General features: G+C 36.9%; 1 protein-coding gene across 1 annotated transcript; it reads left to right on the forward strand.

Moving 5' to 3' along the window:
• Positions 1 to 4,833: 4,833 nt before the first annotated feature.
• On the forward strand, positions 4,834 to 25,628 carry tspeara (thrombospondin-type laminin G domain and EAR repeats a). Its single transcript, XM_056267069.1, has 12 exons — positions 4,834 to 5,548; positions 10,405 to 10,625; positions 11,870 to 12,096; positions 12,437 to 12,527; positions 12,639 to 12,795; positions 14,090 to 14,221; positions 14,981 to 15,213; positions 19,233 to 19,422; positions 20,402 to 20,634; positions 22,780 to 22,958; positions 23,045 to 23,146; positions 25,310 to 25,628. Exons 1-12 carry the CDS (start codon positions 5,434 to 5,436, stop codon positions 25,461 to 25,463), a joined length of 2,034 nt encoding a protein of 677 aa, XP_056123044.1. The 5' UTR covers positions 4,834 to 5,433; the 3' UTR covers positions 25,464 to 25,628.
• The last annotated feature ends 82 nt before the right edge of the window (positions 25,629 to 25,710 follow it).

Here is a 25,710-nt window from a genome sequence, read left to right on the forward strand (position 1 = left end):
ATATTAATTAATTATATTATAGTTCTCAATAGTTTTGTGGAAAACATGTTTTTTTTTTTTTTTTTTTTGATTCTTTAATTAAAGTTGTTGGAATATGTAACATAAATGTCTTTAGTCACTTTTAATCAATTTAATGGATTCTTACTGAATAGAAGTAATCATTTATTTACGAAGAAAGAACGCACTGACCCCACACTGAGGTGGATATCAAACCTGTTTGGTTTGGCAGAGCTCAATCAGGATTTGCAGAATCTGACCACATCAGAGACTGGATTAACTCTTGTTATTTTTAATGGCATATCAGCTGATGTGGCTCATTATTGGACAGTTGCTTCCGTGTGTATCTGCTTCACCATCCGCATACTAGACCGCAGGTTGCCTTTTACTGGCAGGCCAGAAGCTGTTCTTCTGTACACCTATTGCCTCCCACACATTACTGTAATTGAATGTCAAATATGATGACTGCTGTCATTGCTGACAAAACAGTTATGCCTCTGATCACCTCCCGCTGATGGATTCACACAGTCTTTCTCTCTTAATGAACAATAATACCAAACATAATGGAAATATATATACTGAATAATGTCAAATGTTTTTTAATGTTTTTTGAAAGAAGTTCAAAAGATCAAAAATAAAGTAAAAACAATATTGTGAAATGTTATTACAATTTAAAATAACTTGTTTTCTATTTGAATATTAATAGTTTTGATGAATAAAGTTCAAGAGAACAGCATTTATTTAAAATAGAAACCTTTTGTAACATTATAAATGTATATACTGTCACTTTTGATCAATTTAATGTGTCCTTGATGAATACAAATATGTAATAAGTTCTATTTTATGTTAATTATCCCAAACTTTTGAGTGGTGTATGGCTTCCACGAAAAAAATAAAATCAGGAAAAACTGTAGTCAACATTGATAATAAGAAATGTTCCTTGCATTTCTATTTGCACTTAGTATTATTTTTTTATATACATCTATCAAATTCATAGAGCAAGACTGCGTCCATCTCTTCTGGAATCTCATCAATAGGAGCAGAAACCCTGCAGTTGATGAGTTCCCCTGTCTAAACATGTCTGATACTTCACACACAGTGCTGATTCAAAGCACAGCTCAGCCCCAGGGTCAAACGGAAGACCACAACATCTTTCAAAGAAGAACATGACACACACCTCTCTCTATCACTCCCTTCTCTCTCCATCATGTTACACCACTCCTGAACAATTTGATCTGAAACAGGTTCACTAAAGTCCAGTTTGTTGTTCACCCAAACCGGAGACTGACGTCAAGCTTGACCTGCATTAACCAACTGGTCATTTGGTCATTTGATTCTGTGTATGGTTCACAATATGTTGTATAATATGTTGCACAATATAAAGCCCTTTTTTCACTTCTTAAATAATAAAGTCATCAAAACTATGAAGCAAGTTGAAGTATGGAAACACAAAACACCATTTTATGATAAAGGACTGTCTTGGAAGTCTGTTATGGACCGCTTTCCTAATGGGATTACAATTTCATTATCTCCTATAAATATGCAGGTTAGGAAAGCAGGATTCTGTCAAGAGTTCATGAACTAGTAGCACAGCTCTTTAATATCCACTATATTACATGAACTGTTTGTCAAAGGCTGTTGTTCTACTTACAAAAGAATTTCAATTGCTGTGTTCCTCCTCTCTAATGTTCCTTCTTTTCTGCTGGCTTTGATGTGAAAAAGACTTTAAGCGACAAAGGTGAATTGGGGTCAGTTGAACTGCATGCTGGTCTTTAGCCTCAGATGTTGCTTTGATTAGCTCATTAGCAAACCAAACAAAACAACTATTAGCAAACCTGCTATTCTAGTGAGTGATCATGTATGTTTTGTCTCGAGTGGTCTGTTGTGCTTGTTATAGATTGCAAAGGCAAGCAATGCCATATTCGCTCATATTTACAGGCAAGGATGAATAAACCCGACCGCAAGCAGGCATTTTTATTAGCGTTTTCTTATGCTATACCATCTATGCTACTGCTAAAAGATGAATGTAGTCGTGTGTAGGGTAGAATGTGTGTGCTGAAGAACTCTAGCAGTTGACTGTAACCTAATATCTGACTCACTAATTAGTCAAACCCACACCATTTAGCCATTAGTGGGGTGTACATCCCAAAAAGTACCAGAAGAGGGAGAGACCGAGAGAGAAAGAAAATCATCCAAAACAAAAAAGTCTGGGAAAACGACACTGGGGTGTAACAGCCACGGACAGGAGTGATTCCTCGAATCATGCAGCTTGTTGAGCAGAGGTGTGGAATATTTTTTAAGCAATCTGGACTTGCTTCACAGTGGATGATAAAACTAATCCAATTCTTATGAGAAAATGCAACGTTTTGACTTTCTGTTTCTGCTGCCGTATGGTCTAATGGTACGTTCAAGTCATGTCGGAAATAACGTATTTATGTGTTGTTGAATGCACATGAATGCCATCACAATATCATAATTATGAGCGGGAAACTCAGAATAATTTTTTTTCTAAGTATTGTAAAATAAAACCTTACTCTACTTCTGGAAAATGATGAATGTGCATCAGGTGTGTTTTTCCTTTTTTAGGTTGTTATTCAATTTATGTGGGTTCTGTAAACTGGATTGTGATATATGCTATTATATTTGTACAATATTATCATATTTTGTACATGCAAATTAGTAAAACATTGTAAATGGATAAAAAAAAAAAAAAAATTTTTTTTTTTTTTACATACTGCCATTTTTCTTACTGATGCCCCCAACTTGGAAATTCGGGACTCAAAGAAAATCCAGAGTTTCCCAACTTGTTATTACAATGTTGTGGTGTAGTTCACGTTTGTTCAAAACGTGACTTGAACGCTCCATAATTTTGGAACTCAGTCAAGTTTGACTTTTAATTCATTCATCTAAAAGGGATAAAATGAAAATTCTGTTATTAATTATTCACCCTGTCGTTCCAAACCCGTAAGACTTCCGTATTCAGAACACAAATGAAGATCTTTTTGATGAAATCTGAGAGCTGTCTGTCCCTCCAATTGACAGCTATGCAACTACTACCACGTCCAAAAATTTTGGACTAAACCTCTTAATTTATATGGATTATTTTTACGATCTCATTATTAACTTTTTGAAGCGTCAAAGTGGTAGTTGGGTTGCTGCGTTGTGTGAGCGTGTGGTTTCAAGTTCGCTTGGGCCATATGCTCTTCTGTCTCTGTGTGTGTTGTGTTCTGTGTAGCATGCCGTTCGTGTTTATGGCTTGTGATTGTGTTCATTAGCCATTTGCTCGTTTTTGTCATGTTTGGTGTGAGCAAATGGCTTGTCATGTTTGTTTCTATGTGCCATGTGCTCTCCTTTCTATTGTCTTAACCCTGCCCTTCTTGTTACCTAATTTTTGGTTTATTTGCTCCACCTGCTCTCCCTTGTTACCCTCCTGATTTCCTTCCCTATTTATTCTTCCTCGTGTTTTTAGTCCTGTGCCAGTTCGGTGTGTTATTTAGCGTTCGTGTCCAGTCTTGCCTTATTCGCCTGTTTTCCACCACGGGGTAGTTTTTGATTTGTTTTATTGTGAAATAAAAGCCCATTTTCTCTCTATCTCCGACTCCGAGTCCTCGCCTCATCCCTTCACCCCAAATCTGAAACTATTTAAGATAGTAAGATATAAATCTAATAAAAAGGTAACTTAAAACAAATCACAAATTGTTGCCAGTTAATTCAAAATATGTTCTCTTAAAGGGATACTCCACCCAAAAATGTAAATTCTGTCATCATTTACTCACCCTCAAGTTGTTGCAAACCTGTATGAGTTTCTTTCTTCTGCTGAACACAAAGGAAGATATTTTGAAGAACGATTGGAACCAAACGGTTGTTTGGCACCATTGACTAGTAGAAAAAAAAAATACTATGGAAGTCAATGGTGCCAAAGTTCCAATCGTTCTTCAAAATATCTTCCTTTGTGTTCAACAGAAGAAAGAAACTCATACAGGTTTGCAACAACTTGAGGGTGAGTAAATGATGACAGAATTTACATTTTTGGGTGGAGTATCCCTTTAAAGACCTCCTATGGTGAAAATCAAGTTTTTAATGTTGTTTCTTGTGGTGTTTTTAAAATGCTTTAAGACAAACCATGTGCAAAGTCATGTCAACATCATTGCTGAGTATTTTCTCCTTAAAACTGCAGTGAACCAAAGACAGTCTCAAAAACACGGTTTGAAATCACTGGTGTTTCTGACGTCACAAACTACCTTGTAACCAATCAGATCAACGTGTGATCGTCTACAAGTGGATCTCGGAACTGGTGTGAGTGAGTGGAGGCGGAGCTAATTTGCATATTCATAGAACATGAAGCGCTATTTAGTATACTAAATGAAGCAAGGGTTTAGAGTTACATTCAAGCTGTTTTAAGGCATGAAAAGAAATCCAATGAAAAAACGTTTAAATATGTCATTTTGGTGATCAAAGATGAGTTTTAAGTGATAAAATGATTGACTAGGGGGACTTTGAGACTTATTAACTTTGCACTTCAAATCATTTATCTTGTTTAAAAAAACTGAACAATGAAGATTAAGAATGCTTTTTTCAATGTACACACATGTTGGTAAGGAGAATTTCAGTAAAGGACAGCAAAAAAACAAAAAATAAAACAATTACCAAGTGAGACTGAACCTGATCAGGACACCAAGAGGGACTCCACCCAGAGGAAGAAAACAGAAAGAGAGAGAGGGAGAAGGGGGGTTATGAAGCAATGAAATGCTGAGATTAGGACCGCAGGAAATCTCTCTCTCTTTCTGTCTGCCTTTCTCTCAGCCTCTGTACCTCCTTCTGAGCCCCTCCTCTCATGTTGGTTTCATTTGAATGTCTCTCTAAATACACCACTTTTGCCCCTTGAGCTCTCAGTTGTAATTCTGATCTGTGAACATGCTCATCTGACCCTGCAGGTGACAGGTGAATTAGGTGCTTTCTGATCGCCTCTACGCACCTGAGCAACAGGGAACAAGAGGGGAAAGGCACAAGCTTGTGGATTTTCAGGACTTTGATTACAACTTTCAGAAATATTTAAGCTCTGACTCTTTTAAACTGCTTGTTAATGATTAGCATTTAAGTGGATGAAGGACTTTCTTGGGAAGAACATGCATTTTCATTTAGAGTGTATCGAGAAGTTATACCCAGTGTTTGCTCTTCGTACATTGTGAATTTTTTAAAAACAACTTTATTAAGTAGCTCATGTTCATTGGTGTTGAGCTGATTCTTTAATCAAAATTATACAATGATGGACAGACTCCATTCTGGACAGTTCAGGGAACAAAGAATACAGGACCTAAAGGCATCTTGACCAGCGGATAACTTTGGACCATCCTGAAGTTCATATTTTGACTTTTTTTTTTTTTGGCCAATCAAAAGTTTGTAAGAACATTTTTTTCTCAGCAAATCAACTATCTAATGGAAGGACAGCACAACTTGGTGCCTTCATTATGGCTACTTGCACTGCAGTGGTGTCTGCTGCTTCTACCACTGACAGAAAGTGTGACCGTCGTGCCATGGAAACCCTGTACAGGTGAGATTCATGCTGTACATTTTTTCAACGCACTAGTTGTTTATTTATCATGAACTAGTCTTTAAGAAAACTCATTGAGTCCTGGTGCTACAAGCTGTTTATCAGCAGGCACCAAGATAAAAGTGATTTCCTCTGCAATAAAATTCTTCAGATTAGATCAGGTCCAGATTTTAAAGGTCTTGAATTAGACTTTACATCCTGAATCTGAATGTTTATTGTGTATAACTATGGGCATTTTTGCTTTATATTTATATATATATATATATGTGTTTGTGTGTGTGTGTGTGCATCATAGAAGAATTCTGTTCTTATTGCCATTTTTTATGTGTCTGAACCAACAAATGCCATTCATGTAATTCTAGCATATTTGTGGTGAAAACAATGATGGGAATGATTTATTTTTAAATAAAATTTTCATACTCCTTTGCCCTTGCTTTGATTAACTTCATAGCTTGAATGTTATTTATCTAATTACATCCAATTACATAATATTTTTACACTTTTCCTATAATTACGAAATTACAACTTAACTGGAAATGACGTGCAAAAAACCCCTCATTTTTCTCACACATCACGTCCAACCCAATCTCACAGGAAAATGTAACATTTTTCATGAGGTGGCAATTTATTTGAATTGTACAACAAAAAAAAAGAAGAATATTTTTAGACAAAAGTAAGCATAAAGGTCCTCCCTAACCTCCCCCCTAAACATAACTGCCACTGGGATGAAAGCAGATCATACAAAAATGTACGACTGCGAGTGCAAATTAGCCACCAATTCGCCAAAACGTAAAATAATTAGGAATTCCCATGAGATTGCGTTGCAATTTTGCATCTCAAGCATGTTTTCACTGACATTGAAAAACAATGGTCATGTGTCATGCTGACCACCACATAGAAGAAATAAATGTGAAGATGTAACACAAATGCATTCACAAAGCTGGGGATGTTACCACCCCGTTGCCAGCTTGGTCTCTACAATGGAAAAATTTAAACTCTTCCCAATCCCGGCGACATCCCTCGGGCTTAAATTCCCCAATTTTCATACCACGGAGGCAATTACATTAGATACCAACTCAAAAGAAATGAGAAAATAAAAAATGCTAATATAAAAAAAGAAGGTTACCAAAGTAAATTCCTTAAGTGGTATTTTAAAATATTGCTTTTGTATGTCAAGAGCACACCATCTAAATGGTCCATAATTAGGGCAATGAGCTCAGCTAAAGGTCTGTTATTACAATAGAAGCTGTAAATACCACAATAATGTGGATGAACCAAAGCATGCTGGGAATGTTTAGGGAACTGCAGTTCTGTCTCTGAACATATCATCTCTGTCATCAGTGTGTATCCTCATTTGAAGCGTAACATTTTTGTGCATCGGCTGCCCTCCTAAACATTTACTTGTAGTTTGAAAATTGAGTAAGAAGCATGCAGTATCCAAGAGTATCAGTTTGCAAGTTCGTGTATGCTGTCATGAAATGCATATGCTCATGTCACTTTGCATATTTAGATTAAGACTATGTATACTATTGAGGAAAACAAAGGGCATATGAAGTCATAGACTTGGGCTGCTAATAAAAACATTACTTGAGCCCAAATTAAAAGTTTTGAAACCATGTATGAATGACAGTAAATCAAAGTTCAGGGTTTTGTAAATTCTGTGAACCAGGGAGAGCTGGTATAATACTCTGTCTGCCCCTCTTACCTCTGTATATTTTGCATGGAAGGCAATTTGCATACTTTAGTTAATGAACTATATCAAGAGCTATTCCCATCCGCAGATGCAAAAATGCATAGGCCCCCAAGTATTCAGATTGAAATGTATGGATTTCATTGTATTAAATAGCAATGTATAAAACAAAATGTTATTTGTTTTAAAGTCACAAAATCAAAGACCCTGTTTACACCTGGTATTAAGATGCGTTTTGGTCAATCGGGCAGTGGTGGACAAAGTACATACTATGTACTTGAGTAAAAGTAAAGATACTCAAGGTAAAATATTACTCAAGTAAAAGTAGAAGTGCTGCCTTTAAACATTCACTTGAGTGAAAGTACAAAAGTATTTGCCTTCAAATGTACTTAAGTACTTTGATTTTTTTATGGCTATAATGTCCTATTATAATTTGTCACAAGACTCTTGCTTAACTCAGTCTAAGTGAAGACTAATGTCACTCTTGGCACACCAATCTATTAATGAAATGACATTAATTAGTCTGAGATATATATATATTTATATATAGACTGTATATAAATCTTATATATATATATATATATATATATATATATATATATATATATATATATATATATATATATATATATATGTATATATATTTGAATTGATTTTATTTTTTTGTGTTTAATTTTGGAGGGAAGGGGACTGTTCCCATAAGGTATTAAACATTTACAGTATTTACTGTATATATTTTTCTCCAGCACCTATGGTAATAATTATTAACATCTTAATGTTATGATACATTCACATAAACCTGCACAACGCCATTAAATATATATATATACACACATATACATACACACACACACACACACATTCACACAGCACACACACACATAGGCTACATATATATATATTCTATGTTATGGGAGCAGCCAATTTCCCTCCAAAATGAAACACAAAAACGTATTAATGCAGTGTTTCTGCTAGGCTACTCTCCAGAAAAAAAAGCTATTATATGCAAGTCATTTTAGTGGCAACATAAGCAATGTACATTATGCGTCAATACTTACCGATAATTGCTGCAATAATAGCTGCTGCTCTCTGTCCCGCTTAAAATCCTTGTCAACGCGATTTGTTTGGAACTATTGAGAGCTACACGAATAGCGTGACCACGCGGCGGCCAGAACACTGTCACAACCATCTATGTTCGCAACTCTCATATTTAACGGCTCTGGTTCGCGCTTAGTAGATACCGCCAAGGCAAGTTCAAAACTAAGCGCGCGCGCTGTACTGTGATTGGTGGCTCAACAGTTACGTTTTTATCCACTCATAAATAAAAAGGAACGACTGATTTTGAAAATGTAGTAGAGTAAAAAGTAAGATATTTGACTTTGAAATGTAGTGGAGTTAAAGTAAAAGTCTCCCAAAATTGAAATACTTGAGTAAAGTAGGCTACAGATACGCAAAAAAGCTACTTAAGTACAGTAACGAATTACATTTACTTCGTTACTGTCCACCACTGCAATCGGGTCACAAGTAGACGAGGGAGACACATTCCCGTTTACACCTGGTGTTTCAATCCATCTTTATTGTCCACTTTCAACCACTTCTGTCCTGATTTCTTCAAGGGGAGGATCTATGTGCGGGTAAATGTATGGATTTTTTCAGATCTTTTGATCTAATGGACAAAATCAGCATGCTTAATTTACATATGAACGCCCCCGGAGACAACGGAAAAACATACAGAGACTTACAGAGACTGTCTTTTGTGGCTGTTCAAACGCAGTCGACCACATGAGTGTTTGCACTACGAAAGCAATCCAGTCGAATACGTTTTCAACTACCTCTGGAAGTGGACAAGCTCAAATCGTGTTAGACCCCGTTTACAACTATATTTAGCATCGTCCACTTGTGATCCGATCGACCAAAAAGCATCTTAAAAGGCCAAAATGAACAATTCTTATTCTTATCCTTTCACATGAGATCACAGCGATAGCAAACCACAACCATCCAATCAATTCCCCATACATGGACAAAATCAAGTCCCGTCCTACATTTTGTCTTGCACGAGAAGCCGTTTCACTCAGATATACGGTACGTCACAACAGGAAAGAAAAGACTATCCCAACTTACAATTCATGTCGACTTTAAAGTATAATAGATAGCACAAGCACACTTTTCAAGTCATTTCACAAAAAGATATTTGTTTCCTGGTTTTTAATGATACAACTATACTGGTCAAAACGAACAATTTCGGACACTTACTGATTATCAAACTTAATAGAAGGTAGCATTCCCTATCCATTAGAAATCTATCCATTGGCATTCCTATTCTCAATGACAGTTATTTGGCTGGCGTGGACAACATTGGAAGTATGCAACCTGCTTGCTCCCATCTTCACTCATGGAGCTCATTTCTGGCCATACTGTAGAAGTTTTTGTACCAATCACCTGGAAAATCAGTGAGTCATAACTGATAATCTGAATGGCATGACAAGAACACACCCAAACCCTTAAAACTAGCAAGTTACAAAGCATACTCCACTCCAAGTCCACATCAAAGGGAGTTATTCTCTATATCAGAGAGCACTGTTTCCAAACTCCCTAAAATGTACAGTTTTCTTCTGGGAACGTACTCATTACAATATTCCTCATTTAAATTATTCCCACCCAAGGTATACACAAAAAAGGGAACATGGCCTGGCTGAGTTGCATTATTAGTGTGCTGTAACTCACCATTATGCGAAGGGGGGTGAGTTTACCGAATCACACTTGAAGCTGTTGACCAATCATAACACATTGTTCCAGCTGACCAATCAGAGCACTTTGTGCTTTTTGAAAGGAGGGGCTTCATAGATACAGGAACTAAAAAGAGCGTTACTGACAGACTGGGACGAGAGGCGCTATAACAGTGTAAAATATATGTTTTTTGAACAATCAAGCATGAAAACCTATTCTAGTAGAGCCCATAAACAAAATTAAGACTTTGTGAAAGGGCATAATAGGTCATCTTTAAGGTCCTTATAAATAAATAAATAAATAATGTTGCCTATTGAATGATCCCAGAGGGTTACAGCATTAACCAGCAGGGGCTAACTAGACCATGCGAATCAACCAAAACTTGTTTCTACTTGTTTCCTCAACTTCTGTCTTTAATCTTTGTCCTCTTCCTCTACAGATCTCCATCCAGTGGACCTGCTGTCTCGGGTTCTGCCCCATAACGGAGAGGCTCTGGCTGGGGTCCGTATGGTGCAGGAGGGAGGTGCTCGTGGAGTCCAGCTCTTCAAACCTACGCAGGCACTCACCTTTCCATCTTCTCAGCTCTTTATTAACTGCGCTCACTTCCCTGCAGAATTCTCCATAGTGGCCACTCTGAAAGTGCCTCAAACCAGAGTGAAGGTAACCTTATCCTGACATAGACATTTAATGCCAGAACTGCTTGTGTCCAGAGATGCTTATGTCAAGCTTAATCATTATAGAAAGTCTCAGAAATTGCTAATTTCCTCTTTGAGAATAGCAATTTTAGTTCGAGCACTGTTAAACTCTGGTGTATTATATTGGGGTTCATTCACTAGGAATCAATTTTTTGAAACATCATAGAGTGTTTCAGTCATAGAGTAATTTTATAGGCCAACCCCGAAGTTAGTATCACTCTGGTTCCCTCAACAAAAAAACAGTATAGGATTTTTCCACTGGCTTTTGGATTATTGCAGAAATTATTGCTTTGAGACCGAAAAAGTTATGATTCTTACAAGTTTTGTTCATCATGATAATCTTCACAAATTAACCAAAATTTTATGACTTTTGAAGTCTAAATACAATAGCCAGAAGTAAAAAGCTAAACGTAGGCTACAAACGGACTACACCACGGTCGCATGACTTCAATGTCACCACCATTAAGCTTCCAACAACTATTTCAGCCTTTATTTAAAAAACATTCACCATATATGGTAGTTTGAGTTAGAGTAGTTTTATTTTATAGATATAGCGCTTATAAACACAACAGTAAAAGCGGACTAGTGAGTAGATACATGATAATACATGACGACATCGTATTGGGGACCTGAACTTTTGAAAATGGCTTTCAAAGTGCAAGTTTTTGAAAACAATACCAATTTTTGTCTCTGTGTAAACTACAAAAATGCGAATTTGTGAAAGCGGTGACATTATGCACATGCGTATTACGCGTTCAGTCTATAGGCGCGTAGTGTTTCTTTACAAAGCGACATCGCCAACTACTGGCCTGGCAGCATAATACAGCGTTTTTAATCGTTTTCACTGATCCGCGTGAAAGGGGTTCATTTTGATAACGTTGTCGTCTGTACACGAAAAACACAAAGGAAAAGCTTTTCTGGTTTTAGTACATCATTGTCGTGTAAACGTACCCTTAGCCACTTTTCAGCAAGTGAAATAGCAAGTGAAGTGAAAATATCTTAACTTGTATCAACCACAGACCTTATTTCAGGCATTTAACCAAAAAAAACATTCAAAAAACCAATTGGCTAAAATGCTTGTTTCTAGGTTTTGGCCTACAAGGGTCAGAAAGAGGGTAAATAATGGTTATGATATGAAATTGACCCAAATGAATGACAACCTAAACCTGACTGTCCTTACTTTATCTCTGGACTCACGCTATCCTTCAGAAGAATGAGTACTTGTTTGCTGTGGTGAAGGAAGATGCCGATCAACTCCTGCTCGGCCTGCGTTTCTCTAAAGACAAAGTCCATCTCATCTATCGGGGCTCAATGGGGATGGAGCGCCTCAGCTTTAAAAGAATCCGCCTGGCGGACAACCACTGGCACAGCATGGTATTAGCTATCAGTGGCCACCATGCCACCCTCACCCTGGACTGCGGCATCCCACTGGAACTGTGAGTCTGTAACGGCAGTAGAAAGACCCTATTACCTTTTAGGTATTCACTACAAGATTTAAGCATTTAGATGACCTCAAAGTAAAAAAATGGACAATTTATACGATAAAAATACGATTTCTTGTCCAGAATGTACACATATTATTGCAATGAATTCTTGAGCAATTAGCTGCAAATAAAGTGTATGGGTGGCATTTAGAACATTAAAGCGCCTGACATTTGTTATTTCTAGGGGTGGGATTTTTCTAACCATAAAATAGAAGAGATTCAGAAACAAAACATAATGTTGCAGTTCAAAGTTGAGTCCTGTGAGTAATGTACTTCCACTGATGGGTTCCAGGGTCCATAAACAGCCATTTCCCTCTGATCTCAGCACCGACGGCTCCAGGTTCCACATTGGAAGTCGAAGGAAATGGAAAGGCCTGTTCACTGTGAGCTTTGTATTCTCATATTGCTAATTATTATTGCTTAAAATGTCAAATATATTAGCATACACACAAACATACCTGTTGGTCAGAGGATGATCTGTCTACTTTCTTAAGGGTTTACTGCGCCAGCTCGTCCTTTTACCTGGATCGGACGCGACGTCACGTGTTTGCCCCTCCTCCAATCCGTCACTGGTTGAGCTTTCTGTCCCTACAATTCTGTCAAACTTGCCAGTGAAATCCCACATGAATGATGTCCTGCTCCCTCCATATGGTAAAACTAAATGTTTAAATTCAAATGATTTTAAGGTTGAATACATTTTTTTTTTTAATTCCAAACCCATATGACTGCAAAAGGAGCAATTGTAAACAATTGTAAAGGTCGCTATCACAGAAGAGTGACTTATCTAAAGTATGCTTAAAGGAATAGTTCATTTATTTACCCTCAAGTTGTTCCAAACCTGTATGAATTTCTTCTTCTGAACACAAAAGAAGATATTTTGAAGAATGTTGGTAACCAAACAGTTGATGGACCCCATTGTCATCCATAGTATTTTTTTTTCCTATACTGTGAAGGTCAATGGGGTCCATCAACTGGCAACCGACATTCTTCAAAATATCTTCTTTTGTGTTCAGCAGCATTCATACAGGTTTGAAACAACTTGAGGATGAGTAAATGATGACATAATTTTCATTTTGAAGTTAACAAATCCTTTAACTACTTTTTTGAAGCTTGACATCCCCAGTTCCTAGTTTTTATTAAATGTTATTATTGAAAAGAATATCTAATATATTGTATAAAACAAGGATATCTGTGTTTCACGGAAGAAATATGATTAAGGACTTGATAAGAGTTAAAACTGAGATGCTTAATGGAAAATAGGCTGGTTAAACATCATATCAATATAGCCAATGTTAACACAGAGTTACAATGAACCATTACAAAAAAATTATTTTATCATGACTGGAGCCATGTACAACATTTTGATGAAAAGAACAGATCTATGGTGCTAAAGACGGCACTGATGACATATCGCCCATGGTCAGATTGAGTTATCATCCCAAACTAAACATCTGACACTTGTTTCGCTCTGAAAAGGAAAACAGAGGTTATGCCGCTCGCAGTGAGAGCTGTCAGTGATTGAGTGTGTGCTGGTGATGAGGGGGTTTACGCTGGCACACATCTCGGGCAAACAATACTGTGTTTATATCATTTGTATTGACAATTTAAATGAGCTAATGGCAACTTTGATCTAGAATACACACCTTGGTTAATACTTTTACAACCTCACAGTCTGAGACATATTGTTTTGCACTTTACGTCTGTGATGACATAGCAGAGATTTTGTTTATTGTTTCATATCCATATTCTTTTGATAAAGTAGATACATTACAAATAATCATCCAATTTCATTAACACATCAAAAACGTATGTATTGTACAAATCCAGTTATCACAGATTTAATCAAATACAATATATTTTAATGTAATTCAAAAAGAAATATTACTTTAAGCATATTTGTACAGTATGTGTACTTGAACTTTTGCATTCTCACGTCAATGAACAGAGACGGAGGTCCGTGTGACTCTGGGGTCTAAACCAGCATGCACTGCGGCAGAGCAGGGACAACTCTGGTTTGACACTCTTAAAAGGGGCCTCTTCCTATGTGATGGTGCATACTGGCACTCTATGCTGCAAGGTAGGAAGACGGGAATAATGGACTTACAAAATATTTTATTTGAACTTTAAGATTATGACCTAACAAGTCAAGTCAAATTTATTTATATCTCACTTTTCACAATAAACAGCTTTAAAGAGAACCTTGTAATGTAAATGTTTATACTATCTTAATGCCTTATAGTAGATTAAAGCTGGGCGATAATATAGTTTACATTTTGTGATAATACAAGCAATTGAGATATGCTAAAAGTATGTATCGCCCTACATGATATACGGTACGTATTTGAATAAAGTTGGACATACTAACATAAAGCCGACCGTTAATATAGTTTACATTTAGCTATGAAAATAAAAAAATCAAGCTGTTGAGATTTGCTACATCATATATTTGTGTGTGCTGTATGTATGTGAATAAAGTTGGATATAATATACATCCACTTTATACGGTAGGCCTATATATAGAGCTGTGGATTAATACAGTTTATATTTTTGCGATGATTTAAATAATCAAGCAGCCACAGTTTGCCATTTTAATTTACAAAATCATGTCATATTTACAATTAAAATGCAATATTTATATAAATTCCAGAACCTAGTATTATTCATAACAATAAGCATAATCGATCAGTTCCTTTATGAAAAAGTACTGTTGCATTAGAGATGGCATCAGAAGGTAATACCATGGTACATCATGATCACCATGACCAAAACCCTGGTACGGTTCTTTTTTTTTTTTTTTTTGCCTCAGTAATTGTTTTTAACACTGTTCAATTTACAGATAAAGGCAGACTAGACTATGTAGATGATCACCAGGACCTCTACACCACCTCAGAGACACAGGACATCGAGCTTTTCCAGATTCCCTCTGTTGGGATGTTTGCTGCTATGGCTCATCGGGCCACCAAACCAGGCTCTGCCATCTACCGCTGGACCCATGGCCACTTCCAGCTTTACCAGAACCTCAGCACCTTCAAAGCCCAGGCATGGAAGCAATTCACGATAGGGAGGAAGGTGAGAAAAGATAATAATCATTGTTGGGGAAAGTAAATGCATTAAAAGTAATGCATTACAATATTGCTTTACTCCCTAAAAAGTAACTAATTGTGTTAGTTACTTTTAATGGAAAGTGATAGGTAACATTACTTTTTTTCTCACCTGGGCTGGGCTTGCTTTTTTCATTTTTAAAGGGGTCATATAATGCCATTTTTGTACAAGCTAGTATGATTCTTTAGGGTCTAAATTAAAAGTTTGTAATATACTTTAATTAAAAATTCTCATTAGTATGGTAAGAAAACACTTATTTTACTTGGTCAAAAACAGCTCTGTTTTCAGCACGCCGTTTCAGTGCATATGACTTTAAATGATAATGCGCTTTGCTCACCCCGCCCCTCTGTTCTGTGTGTACACCGTTTGTAACACAATAACCATAACGCGTTGTTCAGTATAAACGTGGGATTATGAATTATATTGAGAACATCATACATAGAAAACATGCCGTAATGTACCCTGAGTGTAAACCTTAGACGCATTCATTGTGAAGCGTGCAGCTAGCGATTTGCAAAGATTAATATAAATATTAATATAAAGTTTAATAAAACGTTACACTCACTTCAGTTGTTCTAGAGGTTCAGCAGGAACACCAATAGCTGGTACCGATCCTTTTTTCATGAGCAGCTTCTTAGCAAAACCAGCTCATACTGACCCTCGTTTATAAAGCAGTCTGGTGTGTGAAATGATTCGCGCAAACATGAAAGCATTGACGTTGCTCGTGGGGAATATTCCCTTCGAAAACAAACTCAGCCACTGCGTCTTCATCGGTACGGATTTAGGAACATTAAAATGACTGCTGTGTTCGTTATTACACCCAAGAACAGAACACCACAATCGCTTAGACGCCATTCTGCTCATAGACAGTGCTCCAGCATATCAACAATGACCGCGGCGATCCGCGCAGACTATGATTGACAGCTCTCACGAGCGAGGGCGGGTCTGTGTTGAAACGATGCTGTCAATCAACAATCGTGGGAGGGGCTTCCGAGCGTGTGACGTCACAAAATCGAACTGCTCAATTTGAGGCAGGGGAAAACATATAAGGAGATTAAAACAAAAACACTGGATGGATTTTTATCATTTTATGATGGCTGTGTACAGGCACTGCCAACACACATTTCAGTACAATCAACTTGCAAAAGTTGCATGTACCATTATATGACCCCTTTAATAACAAATAAAAGTTCTTTTTTTGGTAAATGTAAAACGTTAAAGTCCCCGTGAACCGGAAGTTGCAAACGACTTTTCTCCAGTGTTGTGACGTATTTCTGAGAGAAACGGAATACTAAATGAGGCAAAATAGTGGGCGTGGCTTTTTTCCAACTAGCACCTAATTGGTGATTTCATTCAGCCTGTCTACTGTCAGTTGGAGGGGCGTGGTTACGGATGTTAAGCAGACACCCAAACCGTCAAACCTACGTCATCAGGGAAGGTCCTCCAATGCAGAGGGGAGGGGAAATTTCAGATTTTGATTAAAGATTTCGAAGCCCAAATTTTTTTTTGTGTGGATTGACTTGCATGGATGAATTGTTCACCACAAAACGATCAATTTTGGCAAACAAAGTAAGTATGGTCAATTTTGAATTCATGAGGACTTTAAATAAACAAATCTCAGACTGAAGTAAATAAAAAATTAATGCCTGTACAGTAGAGGGCGCAGCTCAGACAAACCTCTCAGCTGTGCAGCCATTCTGAAGAATAGGATGCAAGAGAAGAAAGTTCAACACTCTTCAGTCATTTTTGCTTATTAGTATGGTTGATTTGGATCATCGAAGGTCAGCAACAAAGACATTGGTTAATAAACTGAGATTAAAAAAGTATATTTGTATTATTTAACACATTTAATTATTGCAATGTTTTTCACTGTATTCATTTTGAGTAATACTGAATCTGATTTTGTGTAAGTGAGATGAGTAAATGCCTGCTTCAAGTCTAGAAAAATCATGTTCACACAGCGCACAATGCCTCTGTACATGCCTCTGTACTTACTCCCGATTTCTCTGAATATGGAGACAGGAGAGCTATCAGTCACTAAATGGGAAAACAAAGTAACTTACGTTACTTATTTGAAAAAGTAACTTAGCAATTTAAAAGTAATGCTTTACTAGTTACTTCTAAAAGTAATCTGATTATGTAACTTCACTTGCATTACTTGTAATGCGTTACCCCCCACACCGATAATAATGTTGTGAAAGGCTAGAACTTTCAAGTGCCACAAGTATCAAATAAAAAGTCTATTTTCCAGACACATTGAAATGATTAAAGTCGGCATGAAACGGAAGTTGCAAAATCCAATTTTCTTCCCTATTGTGACGTATATACATGTAATGATGGCGCAGACGCAGAGGAATCCAATTGCAGCTTTATTGAGAATGGTCAACAGGCAGGGTAAATCAACAGCAGAAAGGATCAACGGAGGGAGCAAAGAGCAAGACGAGGTCACAGGCAAAGGTCAGGGCAGGCAGCAAAAGGCAAAGTCCAAAGAGCAATCCGGGTCAAGACAGGCAGAGAACGAGGTACACAGTCCTAGGTACGATATCAGATCAGCAGACACAGAGATAACCGCTTGGAACTGTAAGCCGGGGCAGGGCAATACTTCGCCGAGAAGTGGTGTGTGGAAGTGGCTTTTATGTGTGTGTAAATGAAGTGCAGGTGTGTGCAATCAGTGCAGTGCAGGTGTTTGGTGTAATCAGTCCAGGGAGGTGTATGCTGGGAAATGTAGTCCAAGTAAACCCAGGAAGTGCGTGGCTAATCGTGACAATAAAATTGAAACGGCTTTTGGAATGAGAGAAAATGTTGGGCGAGACTTGATTTCGACCTTCACGAATTGATTAGATTGTAGGAAATTGGGCATTGCTAATTAAATGGAGTTAGTATTTGGGAAATATTTAGTTTTGATTAAAGATTACAAGTACACATGAATTAAAAAATAATAATAAGGATGTGCACTGAGTCTGATAAATCATTTATATCAAATATTAATATTTGGAAAACCTTGGTCAACCAAATAAAAATACAGTAACGTTTAACCAACAACAAAACAGGAAATTGTATCACTGTGTCAAGGAGAGTATTTTTATTTTAAAAATATACTATAATAGTCGATTTTAAAAATAGACACTTTGATTTTAAAATCTAATCTAATTAATTTGAATATTAAGCTTACACATCTTAAAGTCACCATGAAATCAAAATGGACAATTCATATTTTCATTACAATTCGTTTCTCAGAAATTGCGTACTGCACCTATAAACAGGCAACGGTTGTACAGTGCAGCTGTAGAGAGCAGTGATTGACACTTCATTAGGAAAGAATTACTGGCAGAAAAAGCCTGAGGTGAAATGTTAAGGGGGGGCAGGTGAGAGGTGAGACGCTTCATTCAGAGATACAGTAGACTGGGTTCAGTACGGTAAGTGTGATTTGAATATTTTCCACTCATTCCACAGAGGACAGACTTTACACTGCACTTCAGGAGACAGATGTGTTTTGATGTGGTGTTCCTTACACTCAGTACAAACATACGCAATAACTTTAAATCACTAGTGTAGTCAATCACAGAAATTAATTTTGTCTGATGATCTTTCCCTTCCCTGAATGAATCATTTATACACATCTGTCTGTCTGCAGTGTCGTTGTTTAGTCTTCATTATATCACACAGATCTTGAATTATAGAGAATAGGAAGTAATAAAAGGTCTTTGTTGAAACCTGCAGCTCCTTACAACTATCATTATCATTACTGTAAATCATGGAGCCTGTATTTGTATCAGTTAAATCATCACTAAACTCTTCGCCTGAGTGAAATTATGACTCATACTAATATGATACAGTATATATCTACCACCTGATCTTCACACTGTTCTAAATTTAGCGAGCTGGAATCGTGATAGCCAAATGACAGACTGACTGATCAGTGTAACTTTATCTCTGTTTGTCTATATCAAGCTCATTTATCACTGTGTGTGTTGTATGTGTGCCAGATGTTCTTGGCGGTCTCGAACTCCGTGGGCCCAGCGGACGGAAAGCAAGAGCTGTCTGTGATCTATAGGTGGAGTAATAAGAGGCTGAAGTTTTTGAGATATCAGACCCTGGAGACGCACAGCGCTCGTGACTGGGAAGCCTTCCATATTAATAATGAAGCTTTTTTGGCTGTGGCCAATCACCGAACAGGTTGGTCCTATAATGGTGTGGTGGGGCTAAATCAAGAGATTATTATCATCAATAGACTTGTACATGCTGACCAAGGCTTTTATTTGATCCAAAATACTGTAAAACAGTAATATTATGAAATGATTGTACAATTTAAAATAACTTTCTATAAATTCCTGTGATGGCAAGGCATCATTACTCCAGTCTTCAGTGTCACGTGATCCTTCAGAAATCATTCTAATATTTGATGCTCAATTATTGGTGCTCATTATCAAAATTAATATTTTGTGAAAACCGTGATACAGTTTTTTCAGGAATCTTTGATGAATAGAAAGTTCAAAAGAACAGCATTTATTTGATATATAGAAATCTTTTGTAACATTGTAAATGTATTTTCAATCGATTATTGCATCCTTGCTGAATAAAAGTATTCATTAATTTCTTTCTTTTTTGTAATCATATTACATCAAAGTTTTGAATTACAGAGTATCACGGTTTCCACAAAGATATGAAGCCGCACAACTGTTTTCAACAGTGATAATAATAAGAAATGTTTCTTGAGCAGAAAATTAGCACATTAGAATGATTTCTGAAGGATCATGTGACACTGAAGACTGGAGTAATGATGCTGAAAACTTTCGTTACTTTCACAGGAATAAAGTACATTTTAAAATATATCCAAATAGAAAACCGTTATTTTAAATTGTAATAATATTTCACAATATTACTGTTTTTTTTAATCAAATAAATGCAGCCAAGAAAACATTAAAAATCATAATTAATCCAAACTTTTGTCCTAAAATACTGCTAAATTCACCCCAAGCCAGAAAAGTTAACCCACAAATGAAAATGAATGCCCATCATCATGCCATTCAGTTCAGTAAATGGTTTCAGCATTTCATTTTGTTACAGTTACTGCTCTTAAAATAGCTGACAGTTGTGAGAATAGTTTTATCTTTTATCTTAACCCCCTATATTATGTACCTGTCATCCCTATTAGATAACGGGAATCACAACATTAACAGTGTCGTTTATAAGTGGAACCCAGGCACCAAGACGTTTGAGGTGAACCAGACCATCTCGACATCAGGAGCATATGACTGGGAGTTTTTCACCGTAGGGCCCTACCACTTCCTAGCAGTGGCCAATGCATTTGATGGCATCTCCACCCAAACAGATTCATCAATCTATATCTGGCTTGGTGGAGCCTTTCAGCTCTTTCAGACTATAAGAGTGAGTTTAGGAAGCATACAGCATCATTTCAAAATGTCTGTGATGGACGTAAGGCCCTGATTGCTGATGGCTTGGATCAAATCAATTGGATCATTCTGAAACTTAGAAGTGGTTTACTTTTGAGTGGAAACACTTGTGGGTACATTTGTATCCTGAGTTACACATTAAGAAAAATAGTACGGGTAAATGAAGTGGAAAATCATGACACAAATGAAAAAAAAAGTTGAATGAAGGACTCATGTAGGTGTTTCCCAGCTGCAGCATGTTATTTTACATTTACCTGACACCTGTTCTCACTGAATGTCCTCGGGGCATCTGTGGTATCGCTGGGGTTGTTTAAGTATAGGGGGAACTAAAGCTTTAACCGCCGTAAAAGACCCTCGAAGAGATTTACTGCTTGAAATCTTGTTGTCACAAACTTTCATTCATCACTGCAATTTATTTTACTAAACATATAATGATTAGAAAAAAGACTTTGAGATGAGATGCAAACATGAGCTATATAAAAAGTCTGTTTGGTTATTGGGATTGGTAAGGTGATTTCTGAACAGCTGACCCAACAATTTTGTCATTTACTCAGTCTTGGGTCATTATTATATATAATAGTCCCATATTATTTCCTTTCTTCCATGAAACCCAACAGAAGAGCTTAGGCACTATGTTGGAGGAGCCACTCTTTTTCCATACAACGGAAGTGAATGGGAAAGCTCCAAAATATCAAATCTACCAAGCTTTAAAAATGAATAAAAGTAGTCCAATTGGAGCTTGATAATATAAAATCACCATCCACTTTTTATGAAAAATAGCATCTCGGAAAACACCCTTTACAAAAAAAAAAAAAAAAAGACCCAAAATTTGCAATCGGAAGTCAGATGAAAAAGTACCGGCTGCTTTCATACGAAACTATAAAAGTGTTAAACATTTTCAATCACTGTTGAATTCGCTCTAAATCACTGATCCAATGTACATGTCAACAGACTTAACGAGGCAGACTCACCGCTTGTGATGTTGTCAGCCGTTTCAGATGGGAATTTCCCTGTGTGCAGATGTGTTTTACAGGGGAATAAAGAACAAGAAGAGTTTTTTTGTTAATATCAAGCGTTTAGATGATGTTACACTATAATTAAATTCTTGAGATCTTACCATAACAAAATCAAAGTCATAAATGTGATATGGATCTCGTGAAGTTATCGATGCAGTCAGTGTCAATTCAGCAGGACCGTGTTTCCCAAAAATGGTTTTAACTTATGAAGAATACAGTTAAGTTTTTGCATCAGTTTGTGAAAATACTTCTGCATGACTGCATCTATATTCGTTTGGAGGTTTAACCTCGACTTGATATAAGAAATAGCGTAGGCAGCCTTTTACTTTAACATATGTTTTTGAGAGACAACAATAAAAGCCATATCAGCCTGAGTGCTTTGGAAAACTTTTTTTGGTAACACTTTACAATAAGGTTCCATTTGTTCAAATTAGTTAACATTAACTAATTAGTAGCTACATTAACATCAAAATGTACTAATACATTGTTCAAATCAAAAGTTTATTTTAGATACAGATTAAGAGCTAACATGAACTAACAATGAACAGTTGCATTTTTATTAAACTAACTTTAACAAAGATTAATAAATACTGTAACAAATGAATTGTTCATTGTTACTTAATGTTGGTTGATGCATTATATAGGGGCTGTTTAGACGACACCCTTTCAACTGAAAACAGAAAACTTTTAATGCGTTTTGGCCATTCATTTAAACAACTACAGCGTTTTGGGGACCTGAAAACAAAAACGGGTTTCAAAGTGCACGTTTTTGAAACCGATACTTTTATTGTCTCCGTGTAAACTACAAAAACACACATTTTTTAAAACAGTGATGTCATGCGCATGCGTATTATGTGTTCAGTCTATAGGCGCGTAGTTTTTCTTTACAAAGTGACATCGCCAACTACTGGCCTGGCATCATAATACAGCGCTTTTAATCGTTTTCGTGGATCCGTGTGAACAGGGATTGATAACCGAAAAACACAATGGAAAAACATGTACAGTACGTACCCTGGTGGGACCTCATTGTAAAGTGTTACCCTTATTATTATTACTACCAAGCCCAATCTATCCTTTTGAACATATATCTTTAATTTCTCTAGACATTTGGGGCTACAGACTGGGAAATGTTTCAGATTGGAAACAGAGTCTTCCTCGCTGTTGCTAATGGACACATGCTGTGTGAGAGAGGACCAAGCCGCTATACCATCAACTCAACTATATATGAACTTGATATGACAACCAAGATGTTCCTCAAGTTCCAAGACATTGTAACATACAGGTAAAGCCTACACTATAAAATATTTTTGGGGGTTGAGAGTCAATCATAATTCACTAAATAATTCTTTATTTCCTCCTGTATGGCAGTGCGGTGGACTGGGAATTCTTTTCGCTTGGAGATGAGCACTTTTTAGTTGTAGCCAACTCTTACGATGGATCGTCTTACTCTTTGAACAGTGTTATATACAGGTAATTATTTCAAACATAAACATCATACACATGTTATAAGATCAATATCAGACATTGGCATTGCGGTTAAATATCTTACCTTTCAATTTCTTCCTTCCTTCCTATAAATGTAAAAGTTAAGACCCAACTTGTTAAAACCCCAAGTAAGCCTACAAATTTCACTTAGGTTAAGTGATTAAGGATTAATCTTAAAAATAAAAGGTTCTTTAGTGACATGTATGGTTCCATAGAACCTTTAGGGATAGTTCACCCATAAATGAAAATGCTAATAATTTTCTCACCCTCAGGTCGTTCCAAACCGGCAAGACTTTCGTTCATCTTCGGAACACAAATGAAGATATTTTTGAAAGAGAGCGTAAAACATGAATAAAAGTCTTAAATTCAATCTGTTCATCATGTCTCCTCAGAAAGTGTGGACTAAACAGCACGATTCATATGGATTAGTTTTACGATCTCTTAATGAACTTTTTGAAGCGTCAAAATGGTAGTTGCGTAACAGTTAATGGAAGGACAGAAAGCTCTCATATTTCATCAAAAAGATATTTGTGTTCCGAAGATGAACGAAAGTCTTGCTGGTTAGGAACGACATGAGGGGGAGTAATTGATGATAGAGTTTTCATTTCTGGGTAAACTATACCTTAAACATCCATGGAACATTTCCATTCCACAAAAGGTTCTTTATATTGGAAAAAAATTCTTAAAGGAACACTCCGACTTTTTGGGACTTTAGCCTATTCACCTTATCCCCCAGAGTTACGTCCATACATACCTTTTTCATCTCCGTGCGTGCTATAAGTCTGTTTGACGCACTCACCGCTAGCCTACCTTAGCACAAAGACTGGTGCTGCGTCCCAATTCGCCTACTTATACTACGCCCTAAAAGTATGTACTCTTTTTGTGAAGAAAAAGTACATACTTTTGAGTTGTGTAGCAAAAGAGTAGGCAAGCTTTGGGACATACTAGCAGCTACTTCGTCATCTTTAACGGACAGATCTGTCGCGTGCATCCCTTCTTATACTGTCTATGGTGCATCCTATCACCGTAAACTGCCCTGTCAATCATCTCGTCACAGTTTAAATCCTCCATTCAATCTAATATAACTTCTTACCATTTCGGAGAGGAATTGTTGTCGCACGTTCATCTGCCAGTCATGGGTCTTTCATGCGGAGACTCTCCTCATGTGTTTGGAATTTGAATATAATAATGCGTTTAAAAGTTAATGGCTAAACGTATCTTTGCAAAAGTTCACTGCTGCTGCAGGTGCAATATAATGTGGACAACATTGAATAAATACATTTTCGTCAGGTTAGATACTGATAATTAATCACTCAAACCCCTTTATCTAAACCTCTCTACATAACCGTCGGACTCGCGCGTCCTCCATGTCTGTAGTTTTTGAACACTTTTCATTCGTGTTTGTAGTTCTAACCGAATCCTCGTCCAACGCGCGATGGGTTGTGGAGAATATATCAGCCGTTAGAGTGCGCATCGATCTGCACTTCGGATTCTGACCGGATATAGTAGACCATCCGGGTCTCTTTGGGACACTCATTTCAACATACTACGATTTGGGACGTACTAATTCTATTTTCGAATACTATTTAGGACGGATAGTATGCGAATTGGGACGCAGCATGGATGTAAATGGTTGCAGCTAGCATACTAATCCAAATAAGTGACAAAATAACGCAAACATTTTCCTATTTACATGTTGTGATTTGTATAGTCACAGAGTGTACAAAAAACAAAGTCACATGAGACACAGACATATTTTAACCGTATAAATACTGGGAACTATATTTTCTGAAGGCGAAGCACTGCTACTTGGGCGGAGTGATAACCGCAGCACCTGAAATGCGTTCTCTGCTCCTCACCACGGCGCGTCTCAGGTGCTGCGGTTATCACTTCGCCCAAGTAGAATTTTATCTAACTCTGGGGGATAAGGTGTATAGGCTAAAGTCCCAAAAAGTCGGAGTGTTCCTTTAAGATTTTTAAAATCTATTTTAAGAACTGTTTACTGAAAGTTATTTTGGGGAACAAAAAAAGTTTCTTTGGTGGCATTGCTGCAAAACACACTTTTTTGGAACAATAATTGTTAACAGTGTATAAAGACTATTGCAATAAATGAAGATTTTTGAATTTTATTGTTTTTATCTCTGACAGATGGCAGGGATATGAGGGTTTTGTCCCTGTCCATCGGTTACCTACTATAGGATGCAGTGACTGGGAGTTCTTTACCTCAGCAGAGGGTTCATACCTGATGTACTCCAGTGCCAAAACACCTCTTTCCAAAGTCTTCAAGCTGAGGATCCACTGAGGGCACAAACGGTTGTTCAGCTTTTGCATATTTTGATAGGATTGAATATTTTTCTATGACACTTTCATGGGAAACCTTTTAATGTCAGAGAAGTCAATCAAGCTGGCAGGAGGTGGAATCTGGAGTTTGGTACTTCCCGAAAACTACCTCATCTGCATAAAAAAAACTGTCTAAAATCATGTCAGTTTTAAATGATATTTTGGTTCAGCAAAGGTACACTTATTTGTGGAAAGTGCCATGTTTTAAA

This window comes from Rhinichthys klamathensis, unplaced genomic scaffold, assembly GCF_029890125.1.
Source record: "Rhinichthys klamathensis goyatoka isolate OS25496 unplaced genomic scaffold, OSU_Roscu_1.1 h1tg000254l_1, whole genome shotgun sequence".
Classification (NCBI taxonomy): Eukaryota; Metazoa; Chordata; class Actinopteri; order Cypriniformes; family Leuciscidae; genus Rhinichthys; species Rhinichthys klamathensis.

Excerpts from the sequence above, each read along its gene's own strand:
- tspeara (XM_056267069.1), top strand. The coding sequence starts at position 5,434 with ATGGAAGGACAGCACAACTTGGTGCCTTCATTATGGCTACTTGCACTG. Across the intron at positions 12,528-12,638 it reads AATGGAAAGGCCTGTTCACT|GGTTTACTGCGCCAGCTCGT; the intron begins GTGAGCTTTGTA and ends TACTTTCTTAAG. Across the intron at positions 23,147-25,309 it reads TTGAACAGTGTTATATACAG|ATGGCAGGGATATGAGGGTT; the intron begins GTAATTATTTCA and ends TATCTCTGACAG.